This window comes from Zonotrichia albicollis, chromosome 9, assembly GCF_047830755.1.
Source record: "Zonotrichia albicollis isolate bZonAlb1 chromosome 9, bZonAlb1.hap1, whole genome shotgun sequence".
NCBI classification, from domain to species: domain Eukaryota; kingdom Metazoa; phylum Chordata; class Aves; order Passeriformes; family Passerellidae; genus Zonotrichia; species Zonotrichia albicollis.
The window spans coordinates 23,371,044-23,398,929 of record NC_133827.1 but is presented as its reverse complement, the minus strand read 5'-3'; the positions used below and the strand labels follow the sequence as shown (position 1 = coordinate 23,398,929).

The window sequence follows — 27,886 nt, the reverse complement described above, 5'->3', positions numbered from 1 at the left end:
TACACAAAATCTGGAAATGTTAAAGATGTCCTGGCAGTTGAGGGAATTATAGCCTTACTGCATCTCCTTTCTTTCATTTCCCCACATGCATTTATGAGGAATAGGGTTGTGAAACCCAGATAAACTTAAGTAGAATAAGAAGTTGGAAATGGGAGAAACCAAACATGATTACAACAGCAGCACCAGAGGTATTTTAGTAACACAAGACTCTCACTTGTGATTTCATTTGATTTGAACTTCCACTGTTCAGGTTTATTCTTATCTGGCCACCTGGGTCTCCCCTCCCTTGCGTGTAGAGAAGCAAAACGCTCAGGCAGGGTGCAGAAGGGCAGCTCTTGGAACAATCTGTCCTCAGTCCTCACAGGGGCTTGTCGGTGGGCAGCTGGCTTCTAGGAGAACAGGATCAGGCCAGCAGCACAACCAGCCTCACCTCTGCATACACCAGAGAGAAGGGTATGGCAAGCCAGGGAGAGAAGTGTGGAGATAAGAGCCCTCTGCTACTGAGTGCTCCAAAAGCTCTGCACAAGATTGGGCTGCTCTCTTTGCTTACAATCAGCAAGGGGGAAATAACATCCTTCCACCAGAGAAGGAAGGAGGTCTGCAATGTTCTAGCACCCTGTCAGAGTTTTTCTATTTGTGACATGGAAGGTCTAAAAACAGGAAAAGTAAAATTTGTAGAGTCAAGAGTCTAGGCTTTTTCATTTTTTTCATTTCAGCTGGCCTTCACCAACATCAGTGGAATCACTCCAAGTTCACAGTGCACTAGTGGGAAGGAAAATCAGTGTTTAAAATCTACTTATACACTAATTTGTGCTTGTTTCCATAAATGGCTTGTGCTTGACAATCCTGTGGGTGTCATTTATGCATTACCAAATTATGCAGTTAATAGGTTAGTGCATTTTTTGTTTCGTATCTTTCTAAACAAAGTATAAAATTCAATACTCTGCTGTCTGAAACCACCTAGAAGAAAACTTGATTGTCAGAGCTGTCTCTTCTATGTAGATTTCATATCTTTGGACCACAATCACAGGTCACAACATCTAAATATATTGGTTTTGAGGGCAAGGCAATTTCCTATGCCAGAAATGAGGGTTCTGAATGCTTGCATGCGGAACCTTTGTTAGACTACAGTGTTATTGCATTACACTCTGAAAACCAGCTTCTAGTTACCTGAAGAGTCCTTTGCAAAGAGCTGTAAGTAATTTCTTCAGCTGAGGAAGATTGCTTGAGCCAGTCTGCACCATCTCAAAGTCACTGATGATGTGAACTCGCAGGTAATCCTGGATGAGTTTCAGATGCTCGTCAGAGACACTGTGAAGTAAACAGACAGGTCAAAAGCCAGCTCTTCTCTCTACTCCCAAATATCAAACAGCTTTCTTATTTTTCTCAAATTCCAACTATTTAGCCACATGGCTAATAAACCAATTTATCTCAGATATTACTCATTCTTCATATTAGAAACCTCAGTGGAGAAAGTGTATGGGTGATTTTAATAATTCAGAAATGTATTTTTCCTAAACAACAGCTGGACTGCATTGACAGCAGTCAATGCACTGTTGATCTGATTCTGTTCTTTATTTGATATACTATCTTTATTATAGTATAAATGAGGTAATTTTGTTGAATCAAACAGATCCTCAGCTGTTCCAAAGACAGAAGCCCAGCAAGCACAGCCCTGGGCTGAAGGCTGGTTCAGCAGCCCTGTCACTCGCCCTTCCTTACCTGCTTGTGTCCTGGTACTGCAGTCGCTGGAGTAGTGTCTCAGAAAGGGACAGTTTATTCACGTCTGCCACCCGTGGGTTTTCGGGGAGAGAAGAGGCCTCCTTTGTCTCACTGCTCGGCAGTGCCATCAGGATGTTGCGTGGGGGCAGGACAGGAGGTGTGGGTACCAGGTCTGGCAAGAAGAAAAGGAGAGGCACGGTCATTCAAGCACAGAAATTAGATCTCTTGTCCCTCACCCCAGGCAGGGCAGAGCTGAGCCCACCCTGCAGGGGCAGTCTTTGCAGAAGCCATCTCTTCTGACAGGTCTGCGGAGGGATGTCAGAGCTGGGAAGCTCAGGGCTCAGCACTGGCCCAGCTGTGTTTCCAGGGATGGCAGGGGTGTGAGAGCAGCGGGATGAAGTGTCAGGCTCGAACCTCAGTGCAGGCAGCACATGCCTCTGCCTCTGTCCCTGCCTGCAGTGAACCCCAGCCAGTTCTGACTCTCCCGTCTGCACAGCAGCTGTGAAGGTTAATTTGTTAAGTTGAATATAATGCTTAGAGAACATGGCTCACCCATGTCACTCCCATTATCATGGGGATCTGCTACTGAGGCAGAATGGATGGAGGGACATGATGGAAGGAGTACCAGAAACTGCTAATGGAAAGAAGTTAATGGCAAAAGTAAGCAGAGATGGAGGAAATAGATCCCGTGACCCAGTGCACAGGGGCTGAATATCCTGCCTTGTCTTGTGGACATTGAGTTGGAAGGAAAAAGGATTTTCCTGCTGCTCATTATATCTCCCTCTCCTGGGAGAAGAGTAGGTTCATCTCCACTGATCCCAACCATGATTACCTTTCTTTTCATACCAATTGCTCCAACAGTTTGTTACACATGTTGTATTGTAGCTGGTTGAGTTGTGAGGTTTTGTTTGGTTATTTCCTAATGGTGGAATTTGCATTACAAAAAGACCCCCAGGACTGACCCACTGCTTCTGGGCTGCTGCTGTGATTCAGAGCCACCACAGCACTGAGCCATGGGTGGTTAATCTGCTGGGTGCTCATCTTCTACCTCTGCAGTTTCACATCTAAGATGATCAGACATCTGTAGGCCTGACATGGCTCCACCATAATGGCACAAAGTGCCTTAACAAAACTAAATTCTGTACGTGAGCAGCCCAGACCCAGTGCTAATCTCTTTTCATCTGAAGGCTCTTAGTCTTGGATAGAACTTCATTCCCTGCTGCTTGCCTCTCTCTGTATTATTTTTGCTGTAGTTCCCTCCCTGGCCCTGGGAGCTGGAGACTCAGTACAACTGGCCAAAAGCCAGGAATATCTTTCCTGAGCAGCTTTGCAAAATTTTGTTCTATTTTTTCCAGAAAATTGCCAAACCAAAATCTTCCAGCTCCTGTTAGATATACAGTGGATTCCATCAAAGGGTTACACAACCTCTGGGTTGCACAGGCACATCAGTCTGCCCTAGTTCACAGGGCCTGTCTGCCTGTCCCAGGGATTGTGTCCTTCAGACAAGTTTGATTGCAGTGCTTATCATTTCCAGACAGACATCACACAGGACAGGAAGGATGGCTCTGTGGACATGACCTTCCTGTAGGAGAACTATGACATATCCAAGGCGTGATCCAGGAAAAATCCAAGGAATTATCTGTGACCAGTGAGTGTCAGAAACACACAGTGGTATTTGATATAAAATAGTTGGGATGATGCCAATCACACCTCTTCATCATACACCTGCCTCTGTACATGGAGTTAGACTGTCTGCCACTGCCAGAGCCCTGCCTTCTGCTTTGGACTGTCGAAAATGTCCCTTAGAGCAGAGCAGCTGAGTGGTTTCAGAGGCCCCTCAGCAGCTGCAGGAGCATGGCACAGCAGAGAAATCTGCTTCAAGCCCCAGGGGAGCATCTCTGTTTTGAGAGAGGCCCTAAAGATGCAGGACAAGGAAAGGGTGCAGAGGTTTGGGAGATGGCTGGACATAAACAGTTGGGGTCCAGATAAGGACATCAGATTAACCACCCTGACACCAGATGCAGTAGACTTCCACAGAGGGTCTCAGTGTATTCCCTCAGGTGAGCTAAACCGATGCTCCAGGTGCTGTACCACAGGAGACATGAGGGTTCACTTACACAGGGCCTTGCCAACTCAGGCCTCTCTATGTATGCTCTATTTTATGGCACAACATGTTCTAATCTCCTGCCTGCACTGCTTATCTCCAGTCAAGAGGTATGAGTCAAGGGTCTGCATCACCAAGTCACATCATGGGTTTCTTACCAGTGTCCTCCTCCAGTTCATCAGCAGCCTCCTCCTCTTCCCGCGGCACTGGATATTTGAGGTGCCATACCAGGCCCATGTTCTCCTTCTTGTAATACTCTATCAGTTCCTCCAGGTTCTGAAAATACTTCACAGGAACACCTTCGGATGCCTGAAACAAAACACAGAGGCAGTCATGGCACGGGATTTCCTACCACACAAACACTGCCCCTTGCAGAAGGAAAAACAAAGCCATAGAGAGAGGAAAAAGCCACTGCTGCTGCCCAGAAGAGAACTTGTCCTGGTCTTGCTGCCCATCTGACCACAGGCTCTATGCAGAACAAACACATAACACATTCCAGCCAGAGTCAGCACAGACACCAACCTCAAAGACTCACTGAAGCCAAATAGAAGAGCTCTCTCACTGGGTTCAGGGTGATTGGGTCCACAGCAAAGGAAGATGTTAAAACCAAATAATTCTCCTGGATTAATCTTCGTATTCTCTCCTTTACTGAGCTCAAAGCCCCTAGACTGTGTTGTATTTTCTGGTATCCAGGAAGATTTTTTTGTGAAATCGCAAGGTAAACATGGCTAAATCCAGACATTAGAATCCCTTCCAGGATTCAAAGGCTCAGAACTGGGTTCAAATGAAACAAGGTGCCACCCACACAGAAATGCTGGGATGGAGCTTTAGAGAGTGGCAAGGACTGCAAACACACATGGCATGACACTGTGTGTGCCAGCTGAATTCTGTGACCAAGCCTGTCTCAAGCACACCCTGGCCATTAATCTCAGCAAATGGTTATCCACAGAGGCCGGACAGAGGAATAAGGTTTTAGAGGTGTTCAGAGCCAAAGCTTCAGCATAATTATATCCACACTGGCATAGTGACTCTGCCAGCAGGAACAGCTGCTATCCCTGCAGCTCTGCCCCCTTCTTCAACCACAGACCCTACCAAGACAGACACAGTCTCTCATGGCTCAGTACAGACCTTCTGACCAAGGGAAAGGACCCTGCATCACCTTCCAAACTGCCCTGAAGTGCCATCCAATCCCAAGGCTACAGCAACACACAGCCAGAGCTCTGATCCCTCTCTTTGGGGCACCCTCATCCTGGCAGGGTGCTCCTTCTGGACAAAAGGTTTCCCCACAGAAACCAAACCCTGTCTAAATCTGCCATAAAAGATCAAGAAGTGGGGGCAGAATGGTAGAAAGCAGTTTTTTTCCATCCCCACAGGGCTGTTGTTCTTGACTTAAAAGATCAACACTGGGAACTGCTCACAACTGGGCAATCTGAAGGAAGACCTGATCACCCCAATGGCAGGCTTGGCTGGCACTGTTTTGCATGCATAAAACTAGATTTTGCATAGGAAACGTGGTTAATTAGTAAGGAATTAAAGCTGTGACTCCAATTTGACATAACGTGTTACACAGACATTCTGCCTCTGACTAACAGGCAGGGTACTCAAATTTATTTTGGGACTGCAATGACTGCTGGTAAAAAGCAACACATACAAAATTTCAATACATGTTTGAAAAAGCTTATTTACTTGCCATTCATCTTTGCTCAGTTTCTTATTCTCTGTGAACTTTTTTGTTTGAAAGGCAAACGTAGAAAATCCAAGAAATTAAACAGGCAAGATGTGGGCAAAAACCACAGCAGAACACAGGAAAATGTCTTCAGTGAGTTCTAGCACCAACAAGATTTCTTTTTAAATTTTCCTAAAGAATAAAATCTCAGGCCAGAAACTGGGACAGTGCTTTCAATAGTGAACTGCATTTGAAGTCATCAGTGCCCTCAGGCCTGCCATTAAAAATACCTTTCATTTTTAGCTACTCCTGAATGTCTTTAGAGGCTCAGCAAGGCACATTTTCACAATAGACATGGGTGATGTTTTTGAGAGCTCTGCCTGTAAACCTCCTTTTCTGTCTTTCACATAACTGCTTCTGCATTTAACAAGATTTATTATTCTTATACACTGGAAAATATCATGTTCAGCATGAAGGCAATGCTTGGGCAAACACTAGATTATATTTTTGTGAGGCCAGAGATGTTGAAACAAATCATTGGTTAAAACGTCTCACGATCCTACCCAGCATAGGCCAAATCTTGCTCTTCTAGAGCAGCACAGACTCTGCACATTCAGAAAGACTTCTCATTTACACCAATTAATGCAAATAGTGTCTGGTCCTCCCAGACTCTTCTGCTTCTTGGTGCCAAGTGTGAAGGTTGGGAATCAGGGAAAACCACCAAGAAAAAACAGCTCTAATCCGTAGTATGAAAGGATCCTGAAGTCACAGTACTGCACTGGAACTGACCTGGAATAGTTCAACCAGACTTCCATGCTTTTCTGTTCATCTTCCAAGCAGTACCTTCTTCTCTGAAATCCTCATTTTTGTGATTATTCATTGTCCAGCACCCCCCAGCAGCCCAGAGGGCACTGTTAGCAGCTCTGGTGGCAGGGTGGCAGCCAGCCCATGGCAGTGTTACCCACACTTCACCCTCTGGATTACCCTGCCTGGGCTGCCTTCTGCCCACCTGTGCAGCCCCCACAGATGGCTTGAGCTCATGAGGAACAAAGCTAGCGGTGCCTTGCTTTGCCCTAAGCTACACCAAAGGGCATCTGGGAAAAGGCTTCAGCCCCATCAGAGCACACACAGAGACCTTAAAGCACAACAAAGAAAAACAGAGTCAGGGTTTGCCACGTGCATCCCTGTAGGAGAAAAGCTTTGCTGTCAGTGCTCTCTCACCTCTGGAATCACTGCAGCCTACTCCACTCCTCCTCTTTCCAAACTCCTCCTTCACTTTCCTTTGCTACTTCCCCACCTTCCTGCTTCCCCTGATCTCCCCTGACTGTGCCTGAAGGCCCATGTCCTGTTACTGCACAGCATCCCTGCCACCCTCAGTGCCCAAACAGTGTCTTCTCAGCCTTGTTCTGCCCCTCAGGCTCCTGCTCTCCCAGGGTGCCTTCAGGAAGACAGACAGCCATGAGCAGCGCTTTTAAGGCCTAACAGAGTCTTGATAGAAGTGGTAGAAAAGGCTGAATTAGCACTTTTTGCTGCCAAGGATAGTTCAGTCTCTAAAACCATCCTGGTGTCTGTAGTAAGCAGAAGGAGCATTTTGCAACAGGCCTCCTTCCTCTAACTCACTGCACAGCCCAAAGCCCATGTTCCAGCTCAAATTCCCCGGCATGGTCAGCCCTAGCTCTCGTGCAGCCTGGCTGGATGCACACATGAGCAGAGAGGCCCTGCTGTCACACACCCCTTCTACTCTGGTAACTGTGCCCACTGCACCCAGCCACCTTTCTTGATGAAGCCCCCCTTCCCCACCCTCAAGGGTAAGTGGAATTTGTGGCCATGTCAAGAATCTGGGCTTTGCATGCATCTGAATCCAGATGCTCATTCCCAAAGAGAAGCAGCCTCCATTCCAGCAGTGCCAGCTCCTCTGACAACCCACCTTCTCCAAATCCAGTCAGGAGGAAAAGGACCAACTCCTCATGGCATGGCACACAGTAAAATAAAGGACAGCATTTCATATTTTAAGACAGAATTCAGCAAAGAACTGAACATGTGGCCTGAGCAGCTGCACAGAGATAGGTGAAAGTTGAAATATGAAAATGGGGAACCAGCAGGGTCAGGAGCTCCAACCAGCCACGGCCCAGCACAGAGGGAAGGATGGGCAGCCTCAAACCTGCTCAGCACACATTAATGGTGGGGGTGCTTGAGGGTCCTTCCCCATACCACAAAAGGCAGTGGCACCACCTTGCTACACATCAGCTCAGCTATCATGAAAGTCTGAAAGGAAAATCATTTGATTATTCTCATTCATTTACTTTTGTGTTATAATTGTTATTATTTGCAAGGACCTCAACAGAGGAAGTGTACGGGAAGGGCTGCACCCCTTCAACACACAGCTGTGCCCAGCTGCCCTCTCTGCCTTTTGCCTGCACTATCAAACAAGCTCCTCCCAGTTCAAACACCCCCCCAAACATCCCCACTCCCCACAGGAGAGCAGGGCACCCTGCTTTGTGCTGCCTCCCTCTGCACAGAGGCACAGCAAACACTGTACATTGTTTGAAATGGGACAGAAAACAGTAAAAGCAAGATTTTGTTGCATTGGCTTCTCCTCTTGGGGAGGGGATGAGAACAAAGCCTATATGACAAACAAGAGTTGGCTCTGATGTTGTTTGGCACACAAGTGCAAGGTACTCAGACACTGCCTGTGCTGCCTGAGCCCCTCCAAATCCAACAGCTCATTATTTTGCTCCTAGTCACAGAGCAAGAGGACCATGACTGAGGCTGTGGTGTAACTCCAGCCAGCACTGCCTGGGACTGCAGGAATGATGCCTGAGCAACATCAGTTGAACCAGTTCAAAGTCTGGTTCAGTAATGTTGCTGTGAGTGCACAGGTTGCTGGATGACCCCCCTGAGGGCTGGTCTCTGCCAGCAAGTGAGGAAAGCAGCCCAAATCTGGGACATCTGCTAGGACATCTGCTTTCTTCCCACTTGAACTTGTGGCAAAGGTTTATAGGTGGGGAAGAAAAAGTGGTGGTGGATAATGAAGAACGGGTATTGAGTCAGGTTGTAGATGGTTGTGGAGCACATTACCAAAAACTGGATTGATGGTAAACTGTTAATAAACATCCTCCAAACAACTGCACTGGATGACAGGAGCGAGGCAAAATGCAGCCTAAACTTTACACAAGCTTGTTCTGGATTTTGAGACAGGAAGCAGAGGCAGAACAGGGCACTGTGAACAAACCAAAGCAGGATGGGGCAGCACAGAGCAAGCTGGAGCCACCCCAGCAGAGCCAACAATGAAATCCACTTCCCGCCCCCCTGCCTGCATTTATTAAGTAACTGTTTCCTCAGGGTTATCACAGGATAGATCTTGTTTTAATTGCACAGTGAATTGTTTCAAGTCATTATAAACGGAGATGGCAAGTGTCATCTCCATGGCAACACACCACATCCCCAGAAACGTGCTCATGGGACACCAGAGAGGTGTGGAAGGCAGGCTCTCCTTCCGTGGGGATTCTTCCATCATCCCCGCTGATACCTCAGCTTTGTGCTGATGGCAGCCACAACATATGGAAAGAAAACACCTAGTGAATGTATGCAATTTAGGGAACAGCCCACAATACAGCAGAGCTGCACACAGGAATCTGGAGAACAGTGAATCAGAGACTGAGCAGCAATTTTATAGTGGGAAGCTACATCCAAAGCAGAAGTCTCTCCAAGATCTATTAATGAGAGTGTCGTACAACATGCAAGAAGAAATTCTTCTGCTGTATTTAGTACCATAAAGCTTTAGCTGGATTGCTGTGGCCAGCTTGGGGCACCAATTCACATGGAACTTATAAGTACCATAGAAAGTTCCAAGGAAAATTTCCAAGAAAGACTGAAGAGATGGAAAATGGGTTTCACACAGAAAGCTCAGAAGAGAGGGACTTGTATGGCCTGGCAAAGGGACAGCCTGGAGATGCCACAGCAGCAGTCTTACAAGCTTTAAGTTCTCTTCTAAAGAAGATGGCAACCAGAGGTGCTGCAAGGCCCCAAGGGACAGAAGTGCCATGCACCCAGGCACTCCTCACAGCCAGCTAGCAAGTGTCTGATCCTGCCTCAGCCCAAAACCAGGGCAACACGGCTCAGACACCTGCAAGGCCTCCTGCCTCTCCAAACTCTGTGACTAGAGGAAGCCCTCTGCAAATCTCCCAGCTTCCTTTATCCAGATCCAGAACCCTTGAAGAGCATGGGTAAGGCTGAACATGACCATGCTTCTCACCACCATCCCTGCCATTTCCCCTGCATCCCAAACTACAACTTTCAGACCTTCCACTTCTGACTCCAGCCCTTTCAGCTGTGAACCTTCTTTCCCATGGGATGTCTTGGTGTCTCCTGTTCCCCAGAACCTGCCCCTGATTCTGCATGTCTTTCCACTTTTCAATTTCCTTCAGTCCTCTGTATGCTCACAGTACAATGGCTGAGCACAACTAGCTACAATTTGCTCTTGTTTTCATGCTGAACTGGCTTCTAGGCCGTTCATTTCATAAGGACAGGTACAACTAATGCCTTTAATCACTAGCCTTTGGTTAAATCTTGTGACCCCCTTTCCAAATTCAACCATCTGAACTTTTCAAAAGGTTTTTGCATGGCTGTTGACCAGATAATCTGGTATTCCTTTGTAGCTGGTGTATTCAACTATTGCCATCTGGCCAGGAGAACTCCTTGCCAAAGACACTCCAAACACACGTTTAGTGAAGAGCAGCTGTGAACATGACTTGAAGAGAAGTTGCAAGTGGATTATAAATACATGAAGTAAAAAGATGTAAAGCCTATGCTAAACTAGGAGAGGAACTGGTTAACTTGGGGTTCATTACAACAATTGTATAAATAGATGGCACAGGAAGTCTGGGGCCCTCAGAAGGAAGAGGAAGTGTTTTCCTTTCCTGCGCCAAGGCACAAGGAGGAACTAGGAAATTGATCATCTGGTTATATTGCTTGAAGCCAAATTTTTCTAACTAGAGTACCTTAAATCAGGTATTTAAACACATATATTGGCATTTCAGTAACAGACAATAAGTTTTCAAAGTTACAAAATTCTTGCAAATACCCACCAGCTTAAATGGAAGCAGTAAATCAGGTCAATTCTACTGTGGTAAGAAAGGCTGGCAAGAACTCTTCTCTTCTTTAAGATTTGAAAAAAAATATTATGTTTTGAGGTTTGGAAAAATGTTGTCTTCAAAACTGTCTGTTAGCTAGGAAGTCTGGGTGGCATTTTAAAGTTGATATTTGGCTCTCATGTAGACAGTCTTTTTGCATTTCACTAAAGAAGTGAACCTAAGAGCTAAGGAATTCATGGCAAATTGTTTTTAAAGTGTTTTTTAGCAAGTTGGGCGGTGTTTCACTTTCATTTTGTTAGCAAACCTGCCTTATTTTTAAATCGAATCTTCTGCTAAGAAGATTCAGGAGCATTTCACAAAAATGGGATTGTAGACAGGGATCACAGCTGGGAGAAACAGCTACTTTCCAAAATATAAGCCACCCAGAAATGTACTGTAATTTGAATACAACACCTGGGGCTTGGAAGAAATGGAGCTACCTAGGAGCACAGAGGGAGAGAAGCAAGTGTGTGCCTGAGGAAAAGAGGGCTCCTGTGACCTGGAGGGTCAACAAAGAAATGAACTTCTATAAGAGGTGAAAACTTGTGGGTTGGCAAGGGAGTTCTGCTGCTGGATAAAGCTCAGCAAGAGGGCCTCTCTCTGCCAGGGAACCAAGCATGAGAGAAGAGGTAAGCAGAGGAATCTAGGGAACTTGGGCAGAGGATGCTGGTGGGTGGCCAGAGCAGCACTTCCACACTTGGAAAAAGGTCATACAAATTTTGTGGAGAATAGCACAGTGTAAGTGCAGTTATAAGTCATACATCTTGAGTAAGGTTGGAGGGAATGGAAGGCAGTTGTTGACTCCTCCAAGGTGAGAGATGATGGAGGCTTTTTGTGTCATTCCACATTTGGTTTAGTCCTGATATTCAAGTTTGTTAATACATGTCACTTCTGCCACAGTGACCTTTTAAGACTTTGGGTGAAATGGAATTCATGGAATTCATAGAGTTCTGGGAAAGAGGGGTTCAGAATTTCTGAAAGAGCTAATTCATGGAAGTAAACAAGGAATTACAATTTAACAACAACTAAGGATATATTATTTCTAGTTTTTGATCCTGGCTGAAAATCAGACATAAAAAAAATCTGAGTTAAAAAAGGAAAAAAAAGAAAATTACTGTATTTTCCATCCTATAAAATTAATAAAAATCCTATACAAAATCCTCTGTTCCCCCAGTGCAACTGAAGGATGCCAGTAAATACTACCACAAGTTCCATTTCTTTAAGCATGATACTGACTTAAAATACTCTGTGTATTAATTACTCACACTGCATCACAATTCCATTCTTATAAAAAAAATTTAAAAATGGGAATGCTAAATGTTTCCAATTTTGGGAAAGGCCATCTCACTTTTTTCCTATGTGCAGTGTCATGGAAAGGACTTGAGAAGCACAATGCATTCTTTGTTTCAAATGCTTAACGTGCTCTGTGTGTGTGGAATGTGAGCCCAATTGCAGTTAATCCTGAAAAACATCCTGACTCTCATATCTGCCACTGTTGATCTCTTCTGGCTGTGCAAGAGTTCTCCTCTCTGTGATCCCATCCAGGCTTCGTTCTGGCAGCCTGAAGACTAGTCATGTTCACAGGTAGGCAGAGCTCCCAAGGCAGAACTGGGAGATTTGTAAATTAGGAGAGTCTGATGGAGGAAAGGAATATTGAAAGGAGTTCTCAGTAGAGTATAATTGCCTGCCAGATTTTTATCTCAAGTTCCTTGCTAAAATTCTACATCCTAAAGAAAAATGTATTAGAGGTTTAGAATCTGGAAGGTAAAGGATTTCTGGAAGTCCTTTGAGCTGGAATTCTCCACACATGATAAAGACATAAATCATAAAACCAATGTACTCAGATCCTACTTAAAGACCCCATTCCACTCTGCTCCACCACTCCATGGTTCATATAAAAATAAGCTAATTCCCAAATAGCCAACTAATATAGTTAGATAGAAGCCAGGAAGAACACCAAACAATTCTAGAAAGCACCAAGACCATGTACTTGAGATAGTTCTTCACATTCTTCACACTAAATAAACTATTCAAACTCTGGTTTTCAAAAAGATTTTGCCAATACAGCATACAATGATTCAGCTTGTAGCACCAAGAGAACCCTGCTGAGCAAACAACCCTTTCAGCATTTCTCTGTGTTATAATAAATAAGATTTACATCAACAAAAAGCAAACAGTGCAGTTCCATGATGGAACTTGAAGGACTGGTATTAAAATTAGCTACAGGGTGCAAGTCAGATGAGTTGATGATGAATGAGCAAGGACTGCAGATCCATGAGGATCTGATACATTTTTTTTTAGCACTTCTGTAGTGTGTAGGTGGAATTTAAGTAAAAGTTTTGGAGTATGCTACTTCTAAGAACTTTTGTGATTTTATCACAAGCCTTGTGCTTTTTGGTTTTCCACCAAAGAGCTTCAACACTTGAAGTCAAATGAAATTTTCCATTTTAATTTCTTCATAAAGTATCTAGCTCTAGTGCTTACCAAGATAAGCTGGAAAACATGGGTTCCCAAGAGCTATCAAGGCAGCCAAGGCAACAAATGTAGCACAGTCATTGTTTCTGAAGGCACTTAGTGGAGGTCATCATTGTGATTCTGTCAGTGCTCTCAGCTGACATTACCTGGACTGGAGAACTATTGCAGGTTACTTGTTTCTCGTGGAAGTTCCCAAGCTCCCTTCAGCTTTTCCCTTTGTAGAAGGCAATAAATGTGTACCCAGGCAACTGTGTGTGGTGTTCAGAGTCCTAGGAGAAAGAACTTTTCCCTGAAACAGGTGAAGACGTGCTCACAATGGCTGTGTTTACACAGCTGGGCAGGACCCCTCAGCCCACAGCAGTCTTGTACTGAGCTCCTGGGAATCTTCTCCAACCTGTGCAGCAGACAGTGGAGGATCTATAATCAGCTCTCTGCTTTCCCTGTTGTCCTCTTGGCTGAATGAATCCCAGTTTCAAGTGTCACCAAGCACTAAATATGCATAAATTACATAAACCATCCAGTGGGAAAGGAAAAATGTAAGATTAAAAAGATAATACTTATTGAAGATAAACTGCTGAAGCAAAGCAATGCAGGCAGAAGGTACATGGGAAGCAGCTGCATGCACCACATTGTACTGCATAATTTTATGGGGTTGCGTAATTCAAACCCCTAAGCAATGCACAGTAAGGGTAGAAGCCTTAGTTACAATTTCCTGTCTTTAGCCTGCAGAATTTCTCAGGCTTTAGCTACAGCAACTGTGTTTGAGTTGTGTTTGAGACACTAAGGATGACCACTTGTCCTTTCTTTCAAGGGGCTATCCCTTATTGCATTCAGTTACTGCAAACTCTTAATCAGTTAAAAGCCTTGAGCCACAGCTGCTGACTGAACAGATACAGAACCCAGCCTGAAGGAGCACCATCATTTAGCAAAGCTAACCACAAAACTAGAACCAGAAAGAAAACACCCTTCAAACCCTTTCCTTTTATGTTCTCCCCTAAACCGCACTTCTGGAATTAAAATAGTGGATGTTGCACATTTTCTGAAATTGGACTCAGGATTTCTGGGTTTGCATGCACATACACAATGACAAGGCTACCCAGGGCCTCTGTGAGCAACCAGTGCCTGCCTGTGGCTCCTGCTGTGTCTGATCATGAGGAACACTTGGTACTAAAGCTCTTAAACAGCACAGGTCACTACAGCCCCATCAAGTTTTGGAGAAAAAGGCTTCATGCAGAATTGCTTGGAAATTTTAACTCAGACTTATCAGTCTGCTAACAGAGAGCAACCCCAGCCTACAGGGAGCTTCACCATCCTTTGTCCATGGGGTTTGCTAAACCCAGCTGTGCTCTATGTTGACTTTTAAAATACTGCAGAGGGACAACTTCAGAACCCTGGGATGGAACAGACCTCAACCAGTTTAGACTTGCAGAGGAGAACCAAGACTGAAAACTCTGACAGAAGTACAAACTGAAGATATAAGAAGTCAGACAGCTGGGCAAAGGTCTGGGAACAACCAAAAGCTGCATTGTGACTTCATTCTTTCAGAGGGACTGAAACAACTGAGTCTGAGCTATCTTTGCTAAAGTCTGTTTCATTTCCCTAAACTAGTTTGTCATTTGAAATCAAGTCTTGCATGCATTTATGCAGCAATCTGAAAACTCAAGGATGCTAAATTTAATTTAAAAGCTGTAACAACTTCAATCACTAAAAGGTAAATTTGAAGAGTATTGGTGAATCAGACCCTGTTTACCTAAAACAAGTGCAACCAGGACAATACTTTCAGCTGATATTCAAAGGTGATTGTATCTTTATATTTGACATTTATGTCAGCAGTATGCTGCAGCCTGTGTAGGTTGTACTGCTCCCATTCCCCACGGGCGCAGTGCAGACTGACTGGATGAGATCCAACTGGAGCCTGTGTGACCCTTATGATGTGCTGGATGAGTTCCATGTCTGCATGGAGAGGGATGCAGCCTGCAATGATCCATCCCATCCACAAATCAAGGTAGATCTCTAAAGAAGAAAGGGCATCTCCTTGTCAGTATGGAGTGTGGAAACAATTTTTTAGTGACAGCGATACTTGTCATAAGAATCATTGTAAACAATCTAATATCAGTGTTTTCCAAGACTCATTCCTATTTTAAAGATCAGGACAAAAAGCCTCATACAGCACCAACAATATAATAATAATAATAATAATTTCTCTTTCTTTGAGAAAACAACTCAAGACTTGCCTGTAAATGATTAATTTCCTCTGTGGTTCATCATCCCTCAAAGCACAGAAGCAATAGAACACACCACTTCATTACCACACAGCTGAGAGGGAAATAATCTGTTGTCTTCCTGAGTACCTGAAATTGAGTTATGAAGCTTCATCTGAAGTCGTTGGAAATATAAAATATTTCTAGATGCTTCCCAACTAGAGCAGCCTATCCTTTGAGGACTGCACCTCATGGACAAGTGACCCACACCAGAGGAGTTTAGAAAAGAATGTTTGTCCGTGGGAGGGACTCACGTTGCAACAGTTTTGGCAGGACTACTGCTCGTGAGATTAGAGCCACGCAGGAGAAGTTGATGGAGAATTGTCTCCCCTGGGAGGGACCCAAGGGAATAAGAGAGAAAAAACTCCTCTCCCTGAGCAAACAGAAAAAGTTCTTGGGTGACAAACTGACCAAAACCCCCACGCCCTGTCTCCCTGTGCTGTTGGTGGGAAAAGGGAGGGGCTGAGGAGGAGAAAAAAGTGGTTTTTTAACACTTGTAACACTAATAAAAGGCTTATTTTACTTCTCATTATCCTCCTCTGACTCTGTTAATAATAAATTTATCTTGCACCTTTAAATTTGAACCTGTTTTGCCTTTAGAGTGTTTTCTCCCAGTCTTTATCTCAACTCATGAGCCCTTTGTTAATTTTTTTTTCCCTCTACTCTGCCCAACTGTAGCAGGAGAGGGTGAGTGAACAGCTTTCGTGGGTGTCTGACATTTGGCCAGTGTCAAAAACCAAATTTATAAAGGATTAGACAATCAAATGGATTGAACAATATGTGACTGTGATATGTGACAACATTAAAGCTAATATCCATCAAATTACTGCAAAATGAGTGTATTTTCTTGTTCATAATGTTGATTGCATAAGTTTTCAGTTGTTTTCTCTCATATGCCATAAGAGTTCCAAAATTTCAGGAAAATTTTCCTTTTGCTAGTCTGGGAGACATTGAGGTGGGTATATCCCAGGGGCTCATCTCAGGGTTATACATGTTTGTAACTTGATCATTTGCACACCCGAGCTCTTGTAACAGACTGGGGGGAAGATCTAGCAGGGTAGGAAAGAGCTGCTGGGTGTGGGATTTTGGGGGGTCAAACCCTTTTCAAAGGATAACAGGTGAAACAATTACTCTTCTAAAACAGTAATTGTTAAACTGCTTACTGTATAGCAGCCCTAATCCTTATCTTCTGAGTCTGGAAAGATTTTGCAGCTCCTGGAAGCTGCTTTGTACCTTCAGCAAGGATTGACTATTTGCAATTTTCATGTTTAAATGTGATGAAGGCTTTACAACATAACACAATTATTAGAGAGCAAACAGCAAAAGAAACTGATGACATTTATTTGCATTTCACTCATTAGAGGGAGATTTTGTCTGACAGCACATCCAGATAAAAGGAAAAGGGATTTCACTTCATGGTATGCATTAGCTTCCAAATACTTGGTTACATTTTCAGAATGTTGAAAAACAAAATAATATCACTTTAAGTTGATTTAAGCCATATTCTCTGAATTATTTTTTTTAATATTTCAGGAAACTGGAAACATTCTGGAAGGGTTCAAACTAGACAAAAGCTGGATATGGTTTGTTTGTATGAAGAATTCTGTATACTGGGAGATTCAGTAGCAGGAATGTGCATGTTTCAGGAAATACCTAGCTCTCTTATTAAATGCTGATTCTTTCAGCTTTCCAAAACCTGTGTAGTGCATTATGTTCATTTCTACCTCAGATGCAAGAATAGAAAAAACATTTTCCTTGTATAAATAGATTTAGATAGTTTGCAGAAACATGAAATACATGGATTTTGCTAAGTCCTGATTGTAAAATATTTTCAGTCCTACATGTAAAGTGTTTTGCAAACTGATTAAAATCAACATTAGATTATGCTGAAAAAGATTCAAATTTTAACATCTATCTTTTTTGGCAACAAAATGAAACTTAATATAATTAAATTATGGTTTTGGACATACTAGAAATGCGCTGCCCTAACCATGCTTCAATACATTGCTTATGAGTATTGTCTGGTTGTTCACTTGTCCCTTCTTTCTATCCAAGAAAAGTGATCGCTCTGATTGATCTCTCAGACCTGCAGTTCCAACAGTCCCAAGAGCACAGTGAGTTTCCCAAGGTAACAGATAACTCAGGTGAATTCTGTTCCATTCTCATTATCTTTTCTTAAGACAGCCTCTGTGCAACCTGCAAATGGCATTTTAGGCAGAGCTGTGCCTGCCCTGTCTTCACTGCAGCCCATGAGGTTGCACAGGTACAAACACCTTCCAGAATTGTGACAGAAGCTGTAAGAGGTGGATGGCTGAACCTCACCTGAAGCATTTTACTTTGCTTTATCACCCATCTCCAGAGCAATTTCCCAGTAGAAAGGTTTTGATCAGATACAGATAGATTATCAAAGTCCAGAGCAAATCACAAAATCCTATTACAGAAAATCTTTTGGTGGCCACATGAGCCAGAGCAGCAGAGCTTACTGAGATTACAGTGCAGCAACTAAAAGAACAACAAAAACTTTGCATCTCTGTGCAAAGGGCAGACAATGAACTTGGTACTGCACGTGGCACAGGCAGACAGTGTCTCTGACGTTGGTGACAGTGACAAGAGGAATGCAGGAACTGAACTAAACTCACAGCTCTTATCAGATGCTGCTAGCAGGACAGCAGCCAGCTCCAGAGCGGGTTTGCACACCGGATGGGGCCTCTGCCCCAGCCCCACCCTGCAGGACTCACACACAGAGGCAGAACTGATCCTGCTCAGGAGCAGGCACAGCCCTGCTGACAGTGATGGGACAGGCACCCCTCTCATCCTGCTTCTTGCCCATCCCAAGAGGGAGAATCTCATTTGTTCTGCCATATTTAATCAACCCATATACAGTGTACAAATCAAGATAACTCCCAAAATATGTGTTTCTAGAAGTGCACTGGGGAGGGAGGGTTTCAGCAGAAAGCCCTATACAGTGTTTAGGGCTTCCCCAAGCACCTGGGAGTTGCAGAGCACACTGGTGATCTGCTCTTAGTGTCACTTGGCACTGTGAGTCACAGCTGCTGGCCTGCTTTCTAACTGCTCACATAGCACTATTTGTTTCCTGTTACACAAAGCCCCGTGTCAGACTAGAAGAAAATTACCAGAAAAAGAAAAGAAAAATAGCCGTATGATCACTCACTGTAAAACAGTGCTGCCAAGGTATCTATAATTTTCACTGAAGTTAGGAAACCACAGTAAAAAGGGTAAGGCCCTCCCATTACAACAGGTAACAAGTATAAGTGTAAGTAATCTTTTTAAATAATGAATTTCAGCACAAATGCAAGAAGCACTCATGCACACAGGAATGATGATCTGGTGCTATGACTGCAAAATGAATATTTCCCATGTTCCCCCACGAAGCAGGAAGATGCATACACACTGCTGCCTTCTGTCAAAGAGCTGGGCAGTTAGGACAGCCCAGAGAGAGGAAGAGGAAAGAAAAACAGGCTGTAACTTTAAAAATATTAAAGCAATGAAAAGGTATTAAAAAATGAAGGGCCTTGGAGCATGTGCTATGCAAGGCATAGTCTTTGTTCAACACCCTTTCCTCCTATTAATGTAAAAAAAGATGATGCATTAGGTTAGGATTTTTCCTTTTTTTTCCCTCTTTCATGGAATTTTCTTCCATTTGTTGCCTAAGAGATAATAAAGATGATACTTAAGAGAGACAAAGACGTAACCATGGAGGAAGGGGAAGGGTGCAGTTTGCTGCAGTATGTTATCTCAGGGGCTTTCTCTTTGGAAGCGCAGAAATGCCACCAGATTTTGGCTGGGGGATGAGGGGCTGATCTCAGCATCTCACTCGCTGTTGAGATTGGAGGGGAGATGCTGCTGCTGCTGCTGCAGGGAAAATTCACTGCCACCACAGAGTTCTGTCCTTCACTGGCTCTCCTTACTGTGGCTGAGCCTCTGCTCATCAGAGCGGCCGTGGGACTGGGACCTTTGGGTTTTTTGTTACATTTTAGCCCAAAACCCAGCACCCACTGGGACCCCCCACTCCTTCTGCCACCACTTGGGGCTTAGTGCTACACTTCGGTTCGTTGCTTTCAAATGAAGGCAGGTGTCAAGTTCAAAATTGCTTATCTGGACTTTTTCAAAAGGGTGATCCAATTTTTCCATCTGAAACAACACTTTTCTTCAACATCCTGGCAACCATGATCATGATATGGCAGGCAAGAGAAATTCCTTACCATGCTAACTGCTGCAGATGTAGAATCCTAATTGCAGATCACAATCCATGCCATAAAACACTAGAAGGACATATGCCAGTATTTTTTCCTTCAGCCTGAATGCAAAAGTGGAGCTTTGCATGCAAAAATGTGTACTTCCCTTTCTTCTACCTCTCCTTTAACAGTTAATTTAACCATGAAAAAAAAAAATGACACTATCATTTCATAAGGGTGGGACCAGGCTTCAGAAAAAATGAAATGTACTCTCCAAGACTTAACTAAAAAAGTTATGCAACTTGCAGCTCTAAGGGTGAAAAAACTCCACAGAGTGGCAGAGGGAGAGCTGTCATATCACATGAGCTGTGTATGTAGCTGTGATATGACAGATCTTCTAAACCTGCTGTCATCAAGAAAAATTCCTGACAGACAAAAGTCCAGATCTGGGCAGGAAGACAGCCCCTTTTTTAAGGAAGAAGCACTGTGCAGGTTGAAAAAAAAAAGTCACATTGATAATCAGGGCTCATATTTGTAATCAATACAGGCCTTTCTCAAGACTGAGTATTGAATCTTTCCTATATAATTTTTATAAGCTGAGAAATGAGAAGCATCTACTGATTGCTGAATTAACATCTGATTTAGTTCCACAGGATTAGTAGACTCTTCCCTTTATTAATGGGATTTTTAAAAATGTCCACATTCCATCCTAGTCAACAGCTTTTACATCCTTGCAAAGAAGTAATCTTCTCAAAAATCTGATCTTTTAAGACACATGAAGAAGTTTTTGTTTTATCCAAAAATCAATAGACGAGCGACAAACAAAAAGCCTGGCCCAGCTGGAACACTGTACCAAGAACAGCAGCCAAGAACACAGGACTGTTTTTCCTCTGAGCTTTAATTATAACTCTCACTGCATCTTTCTCTTGCTGGAAGAAGCCAGCCCCTTTCATTTGCCTCTACCTCAGAACTGGAATAAGGCAGCACAAAGCAGGAGGTGTCATGTCTTCAAAACATGAGTTAACAACACACTCTTTTTAGCCTACCCCTGCTATTCAACCTACAGCTCCTGGCAACCCAGCTTACAAAGGTACACCACAGTCACTCTGCATTCCGTGACACAGGAACAAGAGAAATCCCTTGCAACCACAACATGGGACCCAAGAGAATCTCACAATTTCTTGTTCATAAACCTTGATCCAGCAGGAGAGCTGCCCATTGCTACAGCACAGAGAAACAAAGATTTCTTATTGCTGCAGTGTTTTGAGCATTGTACATGTACAACTCTGCAGACAAGAGTTGTACATGAAAACAGGCCCTTTGTCACTGCAGAAACAATCATGGATCCAGTACAAACTGGGAAGTACAACTCACACCTTCCTGGGTTGTAATGCACAGAACTCCCTGCACAGACCTTCACTGGCAGGTGCTGTGAGCAGCCTGTGCCCCAGCTCTCTCCAGAGTAGCTGCACGCAGGTACATTGCTCTCTGCTCAGGTTTCAAACTCTCCTGTCACTCATGGCATCTGTGTCCTGCTAGAACAGGCTCCAGGCCAAGCTGCATGTCCAGCATTTCTCACAGGACCTGTCAGCAGGGCAGCTGAGGGACGAGGAGGGGACACGGCTTGCCCAGGGCACAGAGGGACAAAGTGTGGGGCTGTGTGGCTGCCTTTGCAGATACCTTCTGTCCTGCCTTTCTTCCTCTCCCACAGGGCAAAACCCAATATACCCATAAACCCATTTCTGTGCTTGTTTTCCAAAAGACAAAGCAGCTGCCAATCTCATACCACAAAGTTATTTAGAATTAGGGTTCCACAAGTTCCCTTCATCTTACTGCTGCCAGTGCAAAGAGCAAGGACACCATTAGCAGTGCCAGGGTCCCATGCCAGCAGTGCCACAGAGCTGGTGTGGGACACAGATAGTTGTGCCCATTGCCTGGGCCTCAGATGTCCCCCAACACTCCCCCTGCCTGTGGGGCTCCATCTGTGAGCTCTCTGGCACGGAGAGGCCCTGATCTCTGCAGCTGCTCTGGATACTGCCAAAGATAAACACCATATCACCTTCTGGGTTCATAGCACCACCACATCACATCAGCACAATGCACCAAAACACACTCTTTAGGACAGAAGGGCTGGGATATATCAGAAGATGGGGGAATATCAAGTATCACTACAAAGAGCCTACAGCACAGTGTGTGGAGCCAGGTGGGAATGGCAAGTTATGGGTTCCAGCTGGGTGCTGGTCCCTGGCTTGCAGCCAGCTGAGCCTGCACAAGTTCCTTTGCACAGTGTCACCCAGTGCTCCATGAAGAGGGATGAACTCTGGTGACATGCCATAGTAACACTACAGACCCAGGTCATGTCCAGCATAGACTCCTGCTGCCAGTTCCTCCTCAGAAACAGAAGTGCAAGCGAGGCAGAGGAATCTCAATGGCTCTGGGGAATCCAGCTGTCAAGGCCAACAGGGCCATAGTGGCTGGCCCTGGGCACACAGTCCTCTGGAGCACAGCACCAAGAGCCTGGAGTTAGCCTTGGAGTCAAAACAGCTGTGTCTATGCAGAGCTGCATCTGAGCTGGGCTCCTGAGAACAGCCTAAGATACCCAAAAGTAGGTCTTGAAGGAGCCAAGCTGGATGTGTGCACCCAGGACACACAATCCACCATTCTTACCAAAAGCCCACAGCTGAAAGCAAGCTGTCAGCACGCAGCTGTTCTCACTAACTCATTACTCTAGTTTCAGATATGGTGCCTCTCAGTGGAGATCTCAAAGAAACACTGATAACCCCAAAGCACATGAGGAAATACACAACCAACATGGTGCATGAGCAACATATAAGCTGCTCATGAAGTTGGTAGAAATCTGATTTATACTGTGGGAAGCTAGTTGTCAACTGAAATGGGAAGGATTTATTGCAGAACCACTCTGAATAGCAAGGCAGACTGAGTAGCCTGGGAATTTCCATTCCATACAGCAGGGAATGCCCAAACAGCACTGACTGTGCCAAGAGCATGAGTCAGCTGCAGCCCCCACTGTTGCCCAGTAAACCCATGTCCAATTCTTGGGGCTGTACGAGACCATGCCTCCCTCCCCACCCCAAATTTCATTATTTATATTAAAACAAAAAAGAGGCTGAGAGGTGGCACCGGAAGGGGAAGTGGCACCGGAAGGGGAAGTGGCTCATTTAAGCTCCTAAATCAAAATAGGAATAAACAGAACATCAGAAATTCCTGCCCTCAGTCTTGGTACTTTCTGGATCCTGAGACCAGAACTCTATTTACATTCTCTGGGTAGGCAACTGTGCTGCAGTTTTGGATTGAAAAGATTCATGATGTATTGATAAGCCGTTGGTTTCAGAGGAGAAGTTATTCCACGTGCTGAGCTTCTCGGTTACATAAAACATGGCTGTGCCACTGAATTGAAGGCATGTGCGTCCAAGAGTTTCAATAGCCACAGCTATGGACCAGACTGAAGACCAAAATCTCCACAGCAGTAGAGACCAACATTGTGCTGGCCTGACATTAGTTTAATTGCTTATATCTTTTTTTTCTCTCTTGGTGTTAAAATTACTTTGAAAACCAGCAGTTCTCAAATACATTTTTGTGAGACCAAATAGTACAGAGATGGCTTACCTGGACAATTAGTTTATTTTCTTTATCGGGCAGAATTCGGTATGTATAAACGCAGTTCCGGTACCTGGAACAGACCACAGGTGATATGGTTAGACCATGTCCAGAAGGGAATCTCACTATGGCATCCCTCCCTGTGAGAAAAGACATTGGAAATTCCTGAAACACATAGATTGCTTCATGCACAAGGGCTTTAAACCATTTCTCTTTCTTAGTTTCTTTTCCTGGAGCCTGCGGACTAACACAAACCTGAGCTGTTCCTGGTCACTGAAACAGGAACATCTGCTTGCAGATGTCACTGCAGAAAGTGATATCAGCATTAGCTCAGAGGGCATCTTTCCACTCTTCTTCTGGCCGGAAAGAGAGAAAGCACCAAGTGGCTCTAGCTGTCAATAGAGCAGGCGTCTCAGGAAGAAATGAAAAAGCAGAAATTCGAAAAACAAAGGGCCAAAACCAGCAATAAATGAGTAAACTGAAGGGCTAGAGCATTGATTTGTATTGGAAAAAGCAAATAATGTATTTCAGCTAAATCACAGTACAACATCTGATTGCCAGGCACATTTCTATCCACAAATCTTAAACAGTTTAAATGAAAACCCATCTCACCATCCTGGTGTGGATGCACGCTGTACATGTGCATCTGTAGGGCACCCACAACAAATACTTTGTCCAGTTAAATTCAATTAGATTCTTATTTAAGGGGGGATGAAGGAGTCTTGTGTTCAGTGGAGGGTCACATCAATGCATAGGAGCCCAAGAGAAGCCTGAACAGCACTGTAAGCCTAACCTCCCTCAGCAGCTGCTGAGCTTTGTGTGGTTCACCCAAAAAGTATTGACTAGACAATATATTTTTACCTTTTTCACAACAAAAGATTGATCAAATCTTCTAAGTTATCTGCAAAGAACTTAAAAGATACAATATCGCTTTGAGCCACCAAAAGGTGCAGATTCAACCCCTTCCTTCTCAAAAGAAAGAACAGAATCCACACTCAGATCTTCCTTGGTTGTCACAAAATGTGGACTGAGGTCATCCCCCCAGCTGGGGAGATGAGGCAAATCAATAAACATCCTAATCTCTCCTAGAGTTGTGATGTGAATCTATTCATCATACGCCTTTCAGAATCATTCCATGCAGGAGAGAGGAGATTGCCAGGATTTCAGGCAGCCTTATATAAGGAGTCACAAAGACACATTGGAAATGAAAATAAATTCCTCCTAGATCATAGCTGAGTTTTTCTAAGATGTCTGGAGGACATGTATCCACATGAACATGTGTCTTTTGATAGCATTAATGCAAAGGACATAGAAGAATTCAAGCTGTTTTTAGAGCTCATTTCACAGGCATCTATTTATTCATACATCTGGTACAGAGCTGGAAGTCACAGACATGATCCTCTACTGTAGGACAGCTACAGCACTGCTAATTCCACCAATACAGGGCAATCAGTGCCAGGTGAGGATATGAGCCAAGGAAGGGCACGGGTTTGTTTTTATGTGTCAATGCAGCTCTCTTACACCATTTACTCCTGCTGATATTCAAATAGAGCTAAGCAGAATTATTCATGCAGCAGAGACAATTTGTGTGTGTGGAGATTATGAAACTGATAAATGAAGTAGCCCAATGGCTTCTGCTCAACAGGAGGACTCTCATGTGGCCTTCACAGAAAGTGGCCCATCACACAGTTCAAGGCTGCTCTCATAATGCTTGTAAAAAGGTTTAGGCTGAGGACCAGTAAGATCAGCATAAGAACAATGAAAGAAAGGTAGTTGGGTGAGACAGGAGAAGGGAGAAACACTCCTAGGATCAAAGGAGGAATCCTCCTTGCCAGTCCCCTAATTTAGTGCATGTGGATGGAGAAGACCAGGATTCTTACTCCATTTTTACTCTTAGTCTTCCTGTCCTCGTCATCCTGACTGTCAAGTTATGTGGTCCCAGTTGCCACCACATTCTTAGTCCACCTTAAAAACTGGGTTGAGTTCAGAATTGTTCAGCCATTGTTCAGGCTGTCCATGTGGAGGGTAAATAAAACATCAGCCTCCAAGTACTTATCTCCCTGTCCTCTCAACCAACCAGAGGTGGTAACAGCGTGACAAGGCAGGCATTTCCTCACTCCTCTCCTACTGTATGTTTTTATGCCCAGGTGATAATGTGCATATTGGGAGTTTCTGGAGCACTGAACAGGGCTGCTGTGCTAGGCCTGATGCCATGTGCCAAGTGCACCGTGAGAGAGGCACGGCATTGGAAAGGACATCTCGCAGGCAGGGTTCTCTTAGAGGGGTCCCAAAGCTGCAGCTGGTCCTTGAGTTTCACCTCTAGAAGTGTTGTTAGTCCTGCAGCCATTCAGGGAGGAACTGCCAACAGAAGATCTCCTGGAGGAATGATACCAGTTTAGGTGCAGGGAACACTAAGCAGGGTCTTTTGGATTTCAGGATTCAGGCATTCCCCTCCAGGCGAGTAAAAGACCCCATTTCTTGTCAATAGACTGACAGATCAAATGATTTAGGCACAGAGAAAGGAGGAGGAAAAGGGCTTTGTTTCTTGCCTTTTATGGGGCAGTGTGACCAGAACAGGGGACAGCTGTACAGGGGGAGGAGCACTCCCCAGCCTTTCACTCTCTAACTGCTGCTGTTCAAAGTTTCAGAAAGGGAGGCAAGGCACTCTTAAAAGGCTCTCCAAATACACCTCCTCTACTTGTCTATATTTATACAAACCCTGTTTTTCTAAAGCAGCTCTTCAATGAAATCATTATTTCATTCTATAATATTATAATAATAAATGCTTTTGCTGGATCTTGATTGATCTGCCCAGTAAATATTAGAGCTATGTAGAATATGACATTTCTTTTTCAGAGCAAATTTCATGTTTTTCGTTTTCCTTATGTATACAGAGTTGACACCCGCTCCTTTGCAACAGAATTCTCTTTTGTGGAAACAATTTGCAGTCAGCCTTTCAATTCCCCACTCTCCCATTCTTTGTCTCCAGCCTCTCTATTTTTTAAACGAAGCAACTGAAGAGCTCAAACTTCAAACACCTCCCAGTCAATAGCACAGCTGAAACTGATACATCTGTGAGGAAGTTTTCAGCTTCAGCAAAGGTGCCCATTTTGTGGAGATGACATTCAGAGGGAAAGATTTATTCACCACCTCTCCACAAACTAACTGCAAGCCAGCATAAGCTGAAAGCTTATGTCAGATCGTTTGACAGCAGTCTGTGTGATGTTTCCCAGGCTGTAATTAATGCCAGCCCTTTGCACCTCTGATCCAGCCGCTCTTGGCTGGCAAGGCTGGGTGCTCCCCAATTCTTTAATCAAGCCATTCATATTAGCTACCTCAGAATGGATTTAAGAATGTAACCTTTGGCTCCCGGTACAGAAAATCATGGTCATTATATTGTTTCTGTTTCCTGATCCCATGTCTCTCAAGTCACAAAAGGCTTTCAAAGCCGGCTGCATAAACATTTACAATGGAAAAACTTATGCAAATGCATGTTAGTAGGCCTTTCTGCAGCACCTTCCCTTTCTATAATCCCCACCATCCCTTGGTGAAAATATTTGGTGTACATACTGGTTACAAGTCAAATCAATGGAGTAACACTAAAATCACTCAGTGGAAGCAACAGTCTGTTCTAGTAAATTGTTCCCTGACTGACCACTTAGACCCTCAGCTCCTGTTACAGGATTTTCTCTCCTCCTTCCTGCTAGTACTGGCTGTTCATCTGCAGCTGCCCTTCTTTCTCTGCTCCCTCCAGAAAGACAAAACTCTTCCCTGTGTTGTTTCAAGCACCTTATCAGGCAGGCACTGAGGCTCTCTGTGCCTTGTGAAGACACCCACTCCCCAGCCACCACTCCCTGGCAGTCCAACACCTACACCCACGGGGCAGTTACCCAGCCCCATGGCACTCAGCAGCCGACAGTGCTGTCAGCAGGATCTGACCTCAGAGCCAAGCAGTTAGCTCAGAGTTATAAACAGCAGCACCACCTCCATCACTACAAGAAATGTACTTTCAGACAGAAAATGAGAAACCTGCTTGCAATGTTTGTAATGTAATGTGGGGTAAAGATTAAATTAGCTTCATCAATCTGCTGCAAAATGGCAGCAAAGAGGATCTGATAGGGTCCCACTAGGGCTCTCTTGATCTCTCCTAAGCAAGGAGCAACTGTCTGATCTCTCTGTAAGACAAAGTTAAATGTCTCAGATTTTACCTATTGACTTCAGTCTCCTCTCACTCCTCTCCTGCCTCCAGGAAAAAAAAAACTGCCTCTCACAAACCCAGGGCAGGAGGCCTTGCTTTCTGGTTCCTGACCTAACCCAGAATGAGGGGATTAGGGCTGCCAGCACTTCTCTCCCTATTCCCCACATGAAACATTTACCCCATGAGCCACATTAATGATGCAGGTGGAATCACTGCTCTGCCAGGTATACTATGCACAGCTCCAGGAACTATTTCAAGCCTTTTGCTGAATGCAACACAGTACAAGCAGGGAGCTCAAACATACACTGAACCAGAGCAAGAAAAGTGCCTGGGAGGTCCCAGGCTCCGGACTGGGGTCACTAAAGATAAATATTTGACCCAAGTTGTTAAGACACTCCAGAAGTTCAAGAGGTTATTTTCTCTCAAAGCACAGCAGCAGTGCCTTTGACCATTCTCCCTTTTGAATCAGGGGCAAGAGCAGCGTGAGCAGTACAGCAGTACATAAACCATGGGT

The 27,886-nt window shown here is 44.3% G+C and overlaps 1 protein-coding gene across 3 annotated transcripts in view; it reads right to left on the bottom strand.

Annotated features, from left to right (window-relative positions):
* Positions 1-27,886, bottom strand: part of INPP5D (inositol polyphosphate-5-phosphatase D) — a 56,219-nt gene that overhangs the window by 20,788 nt on the left and 7,545 nt on the right. For 2 of the 3 annotated variants that reach the window (XM_074546997.1, XM_074546999.1), the window contains 4 exons: positions 23,184-23,247; positions 3,985-4,135; positions 1,723-1,894; positions 1,171-1,311 (listed from right to left, as the gene is read on the bottom strand). In XM_074546997.1, the coding sequence (XP_074403098.1) occupies positions 1,171-1,311; positions 1,723-1,894; positions 3,985-4,135; positions 23,184-23,247 (528 nt within the window). Of the gene's footprint in view, positions 1-1,170; positions 1,312-1,722; positions 1,895-3,984; positions 4,136-4,348; positions 4,573-23,183; positions 23,248-27,886 lie in introns of those variants that run through there. The other variant, XM_074547000.1, reaches the window with a different exon arrangement.